At 42.0% G+C, this 12,636-nt stretch overlaps 1 protein-coding gene across 3 annotated transcripts in view; it reads left to right on the top strand.

Annotated features, from left to right (window-relative positions):
• The window catches only part of fndc3ba (fibronectin type III domain containing 3Ba), an 87,324-nt gene that overhangs the window by 68,212 nt on the left and 6,476 nt on the right, over positions 1 to 12,636 (top strand). For all 3 annotated transcript variants that reach the window (XM_029460879.1, XM_029460881.1, XM_029460880.1), the window contains 3 exons: positions 1,565 to 1,714; positions 3,535 to 3,815; positions 7,154 to 7,378. In XM_029460879.1, coding sequence (XP_029316739.1) covers positions 1,565 to 1,714; positions 3,535 to 3,815; positions 7,154 to 7,378 — 656 coding nt within the window. The remainder of the gene's footprint in view (positions 1 to 1,564; positions 1,715 to 3,534; positions 3,816 to 7,153; positions 7,379 to 12,636) is intronic.

The following is a 12,636-nucleotide window of genomic DNA, read 5'->3' as shown; positions in this document are numbered from 1 at the left end:
CAGGCAGACGGAAGTAAGACAGACGGAAGACAGACAGACAGATGGAAGACAGACAGAACGACGGAAGACAGACAGACAGATGGAAGACAGACAGGCAGGCAGACGGCAGACAGACAGACGGATGTCAGACAGACAGACAGACAGAAGACAGACGGACGGACATACAGACATACAGATGAAAGACAGACAGACAGACAGACAGACAGACAGACAGACAGACAGACAGAACAACGGAAGACAGACAGATGGAAGTCAGACAGATGGAAAACAGACAGATGGAAGACAGACAGATGGAAGACAGACAGACAGATGGAAGACAGACAGATGGAAGTCAGACAGATGGAAGTCAGACAGATGGAAGACAGACAGATGGAAGACAGACAGACAGATGGAAGACAGACAGATGGAAGACAGACAGATGGAAGTCAGACAGATGGAAGTCAGACAGATGGAAGACAGACAGATGGAAGACAGACAGACAGACGGAAGACAGACAGATGGAAGACAGACAGATGGAAGACAGACAGATGGAAGTCAGACAGATGGAAGACAGACAGACAGAGGGACAGACAGAACAATGGAAGACAGACAGATGGAAGACAGACAGACAGAGGGAAGACAGAAAAAAGGAAACCAGACAGACAGACGGACAGACAGACAGTCGGAAGATAGACAGGCAAAAAGACAGACAGAGATGGAGGCTGCCGATGAAAAGTCTTTTTTGCTTAGGAATGTTCCGAGTGAAATGAGCCGGAGGTATCTAAGTGGCCGTGATAAGAGCTGGTGGAATTCTCTAAATGCTAAGGAAAAGGTGCTTCAATGCTTCCTTTCTTATCTCCTTCAGCACTACTAGACCATCCTTAAGAAAGGATAGAAATGCCGTCCCAGGATTCCTTGCAACAGCAAGATTTAAAGCGACGTCCAAACATCCAGCCGTCGCTGTTTTATTGCACACTATTGATAGATTGAAAACATCCTTCTTAGGAGTTGTGATTCTGTTTTGGACCGGAGTCCTTCCTTAAATTGTACAGCAGTGAGTTTGTCACTGTACTCATTTTCTATGCTTTATAGAAAGTTGCTTTAAAAAACACGCATAATTACATGGCCCTGTGTGATTGCAGTCGGTAGGCCTTGAATTCTTCTTCATATCTTTTCCTCAACTCATGACATTTTCCATCCAGTTTAAGGAAAAGTGGTTGGATGTAATTTCTCTGACTATTCAACCGCAGTCAGAGAGGCCACATTTCTTAAAGCTGTCCAAAGCGACTCAACCTCCTTTTTTCAGTTTCTTCTAAACTAAAAAAGCTGCTGCTTTAAATGTGTCTGCCTGAGCTGCTGTGGAAGCTCGACCCAGGAGACGGTGTTGTTCATAGCAATCCAACTCTTCCTGGACGATGTATCAAAAGAAAGTCTCTGGTGTTTTATCATAAACTGATCTCTGGTAGTCTATCCCTCATTTCCCTTCGGCCTGCTTTAAAGTGGCACTGTATACTATAGCGAGCAGTATTTTTGAAGTCCACATTGATTTGAGCTGAGCGTGTGTGTGTGTGTGTGTGTGATGCAGAGTCCCGAGGGTTCGGGTACAGACATCTCTGAGTATCGTTTGGAGTGGGCAAGGGAAGACGAACCAATGGAGCTGATCTACTGTGGAGCTGCCACACAGTGTGAACTGTCTGACCTGACGCCTGCCGCAGATTTCTGCTGCAGGCTACAGGTAAAACCAACACACACTCAAAACCTATGTATGTATTAAATACATGTACATTTATTCACACACACAAAGTTGCTGCATTCGTGAACAGGTACACAGAGACGTGTGCTTATAGGAAACAAGAAAGCGTGAGAATATGCTTGAGTTTTAACATCATCTGGTGTTACATCTGCACACTCAAAAGAAACAATCCCGTCATCATATATTGTATTGTCTCCTGACTCTTCAAACCAGAGGCCGAGCGGACCGGAGCTAGCTACAGTCAAAGACATACAACAAATACGGTCAAAGTTAACACAAACAGCTGCTTTAAAAACAGAGACAATATACATAGATGTTTGTGGATATAAAGGAATTTTGTAAAATTGTATTTATTATTATTATTATTATAGTAACAGCTTAGATGTGATAATAAATGCTTCGAAAATGTGGACATTTTTTGGTTTAGTTACCTTGAAAGTGCTTGAAAAGTGCTTGAATTGTACTCTTAAAAAGCTGTATGAAGCCTGAAACACATGAAAACAGTTGCAAGCATCGCAGACACCCACGTCCGGGCACAAACACAGACAAATGCAAACACCTGCATACAAATTTCAGCCAAACACACACACACAACACACAGAGACCAGTGAAAGGTTAATGATAATTGATTCTATGTTCTGACTCTTAATCTGGTGCTTAAATAAGTGCTCTGTGTATTTGTCTGACACACACATACACAATATCCCCCCCCCCCCCCCATCTCTACCCTCTCAAGCTATGAATCCAATAACAGCATGGTTTATTGCTAACTTCTTTATGGGCTCATTTCTAATTTAAAGGACGACACAAGGTCATCCTAATGTCTTTCTGCGTGTGTACGTGATTTGTCTTTGTGTATTTCTGTGCAGATGTGTGTAAACAATAGGACATGTGTGCCTCTTAAGAGCACTGCATGAACAAACCCGCGCAAGAGGCTTTGCCTTTGTTGAACTCTCTATGACTCCTTATGTCTTGTGCTTGTATGATGAACCAGTGCAGGTCCAGCAACAGTAGCATCGTTTCAAAATCTGCGTAGCTTGACGTACACTTGTTTTATGAGAACACTTTAAATAGACAGACGCTCAAGCCGTGCCAAAACATATTTGACACGTTAAGATAAATCAGAAAAATGACTTTTTCTTGTCCGATCCTCAAAGTAGATAGTTTACTGCCAAGATCGAGTAGTAAGTCTTTAAGTACACATTGTAGACTGCAAATCATGCCTTCTACTCCTTGGTGTGCATTCACATAATGTTGCTGGGCTCTTCTTGATGTGGATTCAGTATATTTTTATACTAAACAATAAGTAGTCCTCATGTTCTTGGAAGTACTGTATTTATTTTTTTACCATTACAATAAATCTATCGCTCCTCGCAGACGGCTTGTTTTGTCTAGCTTGTTACATTGAACAGCCACAAAGCTTTCAAAATAGGTTGGTTTTCTCCTTGCGGCGCTTACCTGAGGCGATGAAGTACATTATTATATCTCCAAAGTGGTTGAAGGGCATTTATAAGGTTGAGGTGAATATAAATGTGTTTAGACAGCACAAGAAATAGACTAATGGCTTTCACGACTAATTTGAATTCATCTCCCTCTGCTGGTTTTCTATTCTTGTTCCATTCTTCATGTCTTCATGTTTCTTCTCTTGCTCTTTGTCTGTGTCACTCTTTCTCCTGCCAATTAATTTCAACCTTCATCTTTTTTCTCCACTCATCCTCTTCTTTTTTATCCCTCTTCACGCCTTTTCTGTCCTCAAATCTCCTTCATCTCTCACCCTCTCTGTGTTTTTTCGTCCAACTCAGGCTGTGAATCAGGCAGGCGCTGGTCCTTACAGCGAGCAGGTGAGTTTCCGGACTCCGGCGACAAATCCCGACCCAGTCTCCTCCCTCACCCTCCTGGAATTCCCGACCTCCTCGGAGTCGGGTCAATCCCCGTCTACCTGCCTGCTCCTGAAGTGGGACGAGCCAAACAGCAACGGGGCGGAGATCACCTCCTACGTCATCACCCTGGACGACCAAACCATCACTGTGGAATCAGGGACAAGTCACCTTGTTACAGGCCTGCAGCCAGACAGCGAATACAGGTAGCCTACCGTCAGAAATAAGTGACAGTGAAACTGATGTTTTAAATAGATACAAAGTGTGATTTATGAAGATGATCATCAAATCATGGGTTGACATTTTGACTTGCAAATAAAACTCAAATATATTACCATTGACATTAATTGGTGGGCCGATGACCATTTACATCAGATGTATGAAATATTGAATAATAATGGGAAGTAGCTGCATACATGCATGGTAGTGGCAAAGATTAGCTTACTTGCTAAAATCTCCTTCTTATCTAATTTACAAACACGTCTTGTCCTGAACCTTAGCTTGTTGTTCATACAAGCTAAACTAAGCTAGTTTAGCTTGTTCTAAGCTAAACCTTAGAACAGCTAAACCTTAGAACAAGCTAAACCAAGCTAGTTTAGCTTGTTCTAAGCTAAATCTTAGAACAAGCTAAACTAAGCTAGTTTAGCTTGTTCTAAGTTAAATATTAGAACAAGCTAAACTAAGCTAGTTTAGCTTGTTCTAAGCTAAATCTTAGAACAAGCTAAACTAAGCTAGTTTAGCTTGTTCTAAGTTAAATCTTAGAACAAGCTAAACTAAGCTAGTTTAACTTGTTCTAAGCTAAACCTTAGAACAAGTTAAGGTTCAGGACAAGCCACCAAACAAATATTCACTTTTGCTTTTTTTAAACAGCATATAATCCTATTAGCAAATGTCACTTTTGTCAAGTTAGTGTGAACCTTACTCTTCAATACTACTAACAACACGACGTCTGTCCATGACATGTGGGCTACTGCGCAAGTTTGTTTACTTTTTCACTCTTTATTATGGTGTAACACGTGAATTGTATGGCACAGGTACATCGTAGTAGTAGTAGTAGTAGTAGTAGTAGTGGTATTGAGTAGCTTGGGATAGCCTGTATGATGTTCGGTGACAATGATGTCAGACTATGTTATACTCGAGCAACAGTAAACAACTCCTTAGCAATCTGAATCACTAGCTAAGGTTGTTTAGCCATACTGTGCGTGTGTACATGCATGTGGCTGTGTAGTGAGTTCTTTGAATTGAGGGGGGGGGGGGGGGGGGGGGAACGAGAGGGTGTGGTGAAGAGGCACAGCGATGGCACAGCATTGTTTTCATTCTGAGGTTGTTTTTGTCCCGATGTCCCTCTGCTCTCCTGCATAATGGGTGTCACAGAACACTGTGCATGTATGCGCTTGTGTACGAGGGTTTGTGTGTGTGTGCGTGCATGTAGGAGTTTTTGTGTGCCACAATGACGGTAATTCTGCCTGTTATTTACAGCGGTAGGGTACTTAAAATAATATTATTCATATTTCATTTGCGCGTATAGCTTTGGGTAGGAGTGCAGTAAATGTTGTTTGCTCTGTCGAAGTGGGGCTGTGTGTGCTTTAGTTCTGGCTTAAAATTGTTGATTTCTTTAGCCTTCAGGTGTTTTTTCTCTCCGCTGTCCATGCTAGGGAATGTACAGTATGTTAAATATTGTATTTAAAAGTCTTAATAGTACTGTACACCTAAACCCTCAACAACACCGGAATAATTATTTTGATTTTTTTTTCCTTTTAATTAAATGAAATGTTTTCATTGAAAGCTACATAACCTTCAGGATTCCAAATATTGTGCTGAAACGTCTTTAGAATATGGCAGCAGAGTTTTTATGTTTTCGGGTCGTCCATCCGTCCGTCCCGTTGTCATGAACACGATATCTAAGGAACACCTGGAGGGAATTTCTTCAAATTTGGCACAAGCATCCACTGGGACTCAAGGATGTACTGATACATTTTTGGTGTAAGGTCAAGGACTCTGTGACCTCAAAAAACACGCTTTTGGCCATAACTGTTACATAACATAATTATGACAATTTCACAAAAAGGTCTAATAGGATGAAATTATGACATTTTGGACAGACACAGATGTAAGCTTGACTGGTTTGCAGAGGCGGTAATTGTATTTTATTATTCATCACATTCGTCACAGTTCATTACAATATTAAAAGGTATTTAGGTCAGTAGAGACACCTTCAGAGGATAATTGCCACACAGTCAAATATCACAGCTTACAGATTCACTAAAGCTGAAGTTTCTTTATCATGAAAATAAATGTATTTGCAGGAAGTTAAATGATACACCTTGTTTCACACTTGCATAACCTATACATTTGGCTAGCTGTCTAACATTAGCACATGCTGAGTGTCCATGTAGGACATTCGGTGTTTCGCTCAGCAGGAGACAGGATTAATTCCAGCCTCAAGGTTGTGCAGCGACCGCTGATAACACCTTTTTTTAATTTAATTATTTCATGATGAAACAAAATACCATGAAAAACCTGCATCTATTCTGAACTTTGATATGTAAATCCCATACATAACTAAATGTAATCCCTCATCATCAAAAGCTAAGATCTTTTATCTGTCACTCCCTTCCTTCTTCTCTATCCCTCATCATCTTTTATCTAGATGCTTAATTACCCAGCAGATGGACGAACGTTGCCTTTTTCATCTGTCCTCACTCTGTTGCATAAATTATAATGAAAGGTTACTGTTACAGAGAATCTGCAATTGAATGTCAGCCGCTAGATGCCCTCTTGTTAGGGGCCTCTGATATGGATGATAATCAGCTGATAAGACATTGACAGAAAAAGAGTGTGTAAGGGAGGGGGATTCCTAGAAGAAAGGCAGCAGGGGAGTTTGAAAAAAAGAAAAATCAATTTTTGCAAAGGCTTTTTAATTAGCAGTTGATCTGTATGTTCTTGTTTGTGTGCACGTGCGTGTTAGTATTTTTTTATGATAAAAGAAGACAATATAAACAACTCAGAATTGTCTTTTTAATCACATTGCACAGAACCCACTGTCGCCTTTTTAATGTTAACTATTTCTAGATTGGCTTTTTGGAGAACATTTTTTTTTATCTGTTGCTCGCTAAAAAGAAAGGTTATTTTACACAGTAAATGTTGTAAAACAGTGCAGCAGTGATTGCTTTTTTCATGCATACTACTATGATGTAGATGAAGGAAAAAAGTGGGTCACCCAGTCTAGACATATTTAAGTCTCATCCTGGAGATTCAACGATAATGTGAGATGCTTCCAAACTTAAAGCCAACACGCCAGATCAGCCTCTTCACTGAAAATCAGGCAAACAGGCAAACACACTGATAACACAGGATATATAGTATATGCACATCATTTACTTTTGGCTTGTGAACATAATCTCTGCACACAACGTACAACGTTGCGTCTAAAGAAATCTTTCCAAAGGTTTCAAGTAGTGTCCGATCGATACATGAAAATGTAATTTGTATCTTTTTAGTTCTGTAACAAGCAAATCGTAATCTGTCTCTTCCTCTCTTGCAGTGTACATATCCAGGCGGTGAATGTCATCGGCTCCAGTCCCTTGAGTCCACCCCTGCTGGCGAGGACACGCCCCCTCCCTCCAGCCCCGCCCCCTCTCGAATGCTCGGCGGCCGGCCCTCAGAGCCTGAAGCTGAAGTGGGGCGAAAACGCCAGCAACACGCACACCCGCGCCCTGCTCGCCGATGACATGGTCTACACACTACAGATGCAGGACAAGAATCACAGGTGGAGTCCACACACACACACACACACACACACACACATGCACGCACTGATCTCTACTATACATTGTTTACCTCATGGTATAGAGAGAAGAGAGGAGGGCCCAGGTTACTATATTCCATCAACGATATACACACTTCTGTAGAGACGAGACCAGCTTAGTGGCTGTTTCACATATGGAGCCTCAGCTAGGACCGGAGATTGAAACTGTGTGAGGATTTGCTCTCTAAACCTCTAAACCAACCTGCGCACAGCAGATCAGGACCCAGAAGGTCAATACTGCACACACAAACCCACAACACTCACACAAGATGGACAGAGCATGAGCACCTTGAGGGAAGATGAGGGACCTTGTGTGCATGAATGCCTAGTTAAAAAATGCGTGTGTAGGTCTTGTATATGTGTGTGTGTGTGGTTTTTTTCTTTCGTGTGTGCAGTAACCAGATGTACCAGCGAGTAGTCACGTTGAGGGCATCTGGAGCCAGCCGGTATACAGCCTCCAACAATCAAGCCTCTATTTAATTGACTGGTCAGACAGGTGTGACAAAGAGAGAAACAGGGAGACAGAGAATTGGCAGACTGAGGAGGGAATGGGGGAAAACATGATAGCTGACAGGGAGGGAAAACATAATTGGAAGAGCGCAGAATCTTTTAGAACATCCAAGCAGAAATGGCAAAGCGAGGGATGAGCCACAAAGAGGGTAACTGATTCAGAACGGCAAAGCAGAGCCACTTTTATCTCCGTCCCTACCTCACTCACTCCATCAAGCCCTCTTTCATTCTGCTTGGCTGGCTATCAGTGTTTGAATTTAGGCTTGGCTGGCATCAAGTTGGCACCCTGGTACCTTGGCACCCCTGGAAAGATCCAGAGTGCAGCAGGCAACAGATGGCGCCCTATCTGGCAGGCTGCGATCTGTTAACCTCTCCAACACACACACACACACACACAAATAAACACAGAGGCATGTACGTGGGCACTAAACGCACTCCTGTCGGCCAAATGAAAACAGCTTTCACAGTTTAGAGAGTTGCATTTATCCTTTTCTAATTAGCACAGTGATTAGTCTGGCAGCTCTGTTTCTGTGACCATGCTCGCATGCACTCGTGTATGTGCATATGTCGGCATGCACCGTGTTTGGATCAGAAGGTATTTTGAAGGTAGAATCATCCTGGCATTTGCTGTAAATGGAAGAAAAACATTTGCTTTTATTTTGGATTTTGTCATTCTTTCTTCTGCTTTATATGATTTTTATAGCACATGATATATTTGATAATCCTGCAAATACACAGAGTACAACAGACAATGATGGTGTGTCAGTCCAGTTTTTAATACCACACCTTTTTCTTTGTGCTCATGGAAACAACAGCATGTTGTCCATCCTATTTATGAATTTGTCACATAAACATAAATAATGACTTTATCTTAATTGTGTTCTAGATAAAATATATGACGTTGAAAACAATTTGAATTCAATGACAAAATTCCCTCAGATTGTTTGTTGTTGTTTGATCCAAGGATAGTAGCTGTAAACATTACTTTGGTCAGTTTGACTTTATATCTTGTGTCCACTTGTGTCCCTCCCCGCCCTCTGATTGGAGACTTAAGAGTGGTTGATTTAAGGAGGAGCAAATGAAAGCTTGTTCTTTCAACAGGGATGACATTTATAAATATATCTGTATACAAAATAAAACTTTTTGGCAGTTCCTCTATAGCATAATATATTGTCCTATCAAAGAAGTGTTTGATTCTTATATTCACGCATGTGTTCAAAGGATTTAAAACAGGACAAATGAAATAAGTAGTATACATTCATATCTGGGTGAAGGCTTAACAGAAACATTCAAGGTTGAGGGTAATCGCTATTTATAAAAGCTAATGTTTATGGTTACGTAACATATGAGTTGTTTTTTTAATACAACTTTAAATAATGTATAACATTTAAATGAATAAATTCAAGGACGGCAAAGGACCTTGGTGGATTTGTACACCTCCAGACTTATTCTGATAAAACTGCAGATGATCCGGTTTGGTATAAATCATACGGATAAAAAAATAATAGCATCTCCACAGTGGCCAAATACACAGAACACTTTATCACTCTCTCCTCTTCATCGCCACCATAGACTATAATTCAATGTGTGATTGCTGACTGATTCAACCTAATTGCCTTTGCTTAGGATTCATCACTTGCAGCTACTGGTGGTTTTGATGGGGCGTTTAGGTGTATTAGGGGCCGCATTAGTGGTGTGTGTGTGTGTGTGTGTGTGTGTGTGTGTGTGTGTGTGTGTGTGTGTGTGTGTGTGTGTGTGCGTGTGTGTGTGGATGGTTGTGAACATATGAATGGATCCACTTGGGGCTCGTCTTCCCCCCTTTGCTTTCTCATCGCACTCTATTAGAATGAATAAGCAGGAAGTTTTTATCATTGATGAAATCGCCATGGCATCCAGATGCTTCAATGCTAATCATAATGTATCGAGGGAGATAAGAAGAAGAAGAAGAAAGCAGAAAGTATCAAATCTGGAAATTGCTTCGTAAACAAACTAATTGAATAGCCCGCTTACAATTTCTGCAAATGTAATTTTATACTTTGCCAATAAATTCAATCGGTGTAATATTTGAAACAAAAAGCATTACTGTCTCGTTATGTTATTGACATTGGCTGTCCTCAACCTCTCGCTGTCTCCGGGCGGATTTATTCAGAATAATTCATCTCGTTTTATTGTTACAAAGGTAACTTCACCTCTGGCGGACGTCTGGAGAAATGCGCGCCCCCCTTTCATAAATTGTATCCCTCCCCACCTCATCTTTGACCCTCTTTGTTTCTCCCCCTCCTCCCTGCCACGTCTTTGTGGCTGTGTGGGATGATAAACAAAGCTGTTTTCTCAGGTTCACAATATTGAATCCCTTTTCTCAGCTTCCCTCACTTCTCCCTCTACGTGCCTGTCTCCCAGAGCTCTTATCTCCCTGAATGCAGACTTGTTGCTCGTGTTCTGTCCTCCCTCGCTCGTGGCTTTTTAACTTATTGTCCTCACTTTGTTGTCCCTTTTTTTTAAAGCGCCCTTTGTTTGATTTCAAAATAGTATTAGGGACGTAAGGGCGCCATGGCAACAACAGGCAGCGCAAAGACGGCTTAAATCTTGTGACAGTGTGTTTTAAAGATGAATGCTGGTTGAAGAACGGGTACTCGGGGCAAACAGTTGCTGTCATTCATAAGAATTGTCCATCCGTACATCCACTGCTGTCTGCCCACACTTTCATCCATGTACTTTTTCTGTCCTTTAATGTTTCTTAAGTTCACTTCTTTCATCTTTTCATTAACCCAACATCGTCTTCATCTCTCCAACCGTATTTGCCCGTGTGTCACTCCTGCCTTCATGTTTCTCATTTCTCTATCCTTTCATCCTTGTATCCGGGAATTTTTTTCCCCTTTTATGTACACCTATCTGTTTTTTCCACGCATGCGGCAAGCAAGGAATTCAGCCACTTTGAAAACGAGCCTCTGTCTCTAACGCTAACCTTGTCAATATTCAGCCGTGATGCACACGTACAATCATATCAGGGAATAATCGCTTAAAAACATGTTTACTGTATTGAAACTGATAACAAATGTATACGAATCCTGTGCAACTTGATGATGATTACATAATTAATGACACAATTAGTGACTATGCACATTTATTTATTGGTCATAATATGCTATTTCTGTTAATAATTAATGTTAAGTGAATAAAGTTATTAGTTAACTTTCAGTGCATTGCTAAAAGCTTGTTATAGTTTACTTGTTACATATATATATATATATATATATATATATATATATATATATATATATATATATATATATATATATATATATATATATATATATATATGTATGTATGTATGTATGTATGTATGTATGTATATATATATATATATATATATATATATGTATATATATTTATATATATATATATATATATATATATATATATATATATATATATATATTTATAAATGTGTGACAGTCGGGTGCGTTGCCACACGGGTGGCAGTGATGGTCAGGGACCTCGACGGACCAGACCCGGGCAGCAGAGGCTGGCTCTGGGGACGTGGAACGTCACCTCTCTGTGGGGGAAGGAGCCGGAGCGCTACTAGTTGGATCTGGTGGGGCTTACCTCCACGCACAGTCTTGGCTCTGGAACCGTACTCCTGAATAGGAGTTCGAAGTATCCGGCCTTCTTGGAGACCCTGAATGGAGCCCTGCAAGGAGCTCCAGTAGGGGAATCCGTAGTCTTGCTGGGAGACTTTTACTTGCACGTGGGAAGAGAAGTTAGAGAAGGTTATCGGGCGATGGAAGGAGCACTTTGAGGAACTCCTGAATCTGACTAACACGCCCTCTATGGTAGAGGCAGAGCTAGAAGCTGATGGGGGACCATCATCAATTTCCCTGTTGGAAGTCACTGAGGTAGTCAAACAACTCCACAGTGGCAAAGCCGCAGGGGTTGATGAGATCCGTCCAGAAATGCTGAAGGCTTTGGGTGTTGAGGGGCTGTCTTGGTTGACACGCCTCGTCAACATTGCGTGGAAGTCTGGGACAGTGCCTAGGGGGTGGCAGACCGGGGTTGTGGTTTCCCTATTCAAAAAGGGGGACCAGAGAGTGCGTGCCAACTACAGGGGTATCACACTTCTCAGCCTCCCTGGTAAAGTCTACTCCAAGGTGCTGGAAAGGAGGGTTCGTCCGATAGTCGAACCTCTGATTGAAGAGGAACAATGCGGATTCCGTCCTGGTCGTGGAACAACAGACCAACTCTTCACTCTCGCAAGGATCCTGGAGGGTCTACATGTGTTTTGTGGATCTGGAGAAGGCGTATGACCGGGTCCCCCGGGTGATACTGTGGGGGGCTGCTGCGGGAGTATGGGGTGAGGGGGTCACTTCTGAGGACCATCCAATCCCTGTACGCCCAAAGCAAGAGTTGTGTCCGGATACTCGACAGTAAGTCGGACTCGTTCCCAGTGAATGTTGGCCTCCGCCAGGGCTGCGCTTTATCACCAATTCTGTTTGTGATTTTCATGGACAGGATATCGAGGCGTAGTCGTGGAGGAGAGGGGTTGCAGTTCGGTGGCCTGAGGATCTCATCGCTGCTCTTTGCAGATGATTTGGTCCTGATGGCGTCATCGGTCTGTGACCTTCAACAGTCACTGGATGGGTTTGCAGCCGAGTGTGAAGCGGTTGGGATGAGGATCAGCACCTCAAAATCTGAGGCCATGGCTCTCAGCA

The sequence above is a fragment of the Cottoperca gobio genome, chromosome 22, assembly GCF_900634415.1.
Source record: "Cottoperca gobio chromosome 22, fCotGob3.1, whole genome shotgun sequence".
Lineage (NCBI taxonomy): Eukaryota > Metazoa > Chordata > Actinopteri > Perciformes > Bovichtidae > Cottoperca > Cottoperca gobio.
The sequence above is the reverse complement of the archived record's forward strand: the minus strand, read 5'-3'. Positions and strand labels throughout refer to the sequence as shown.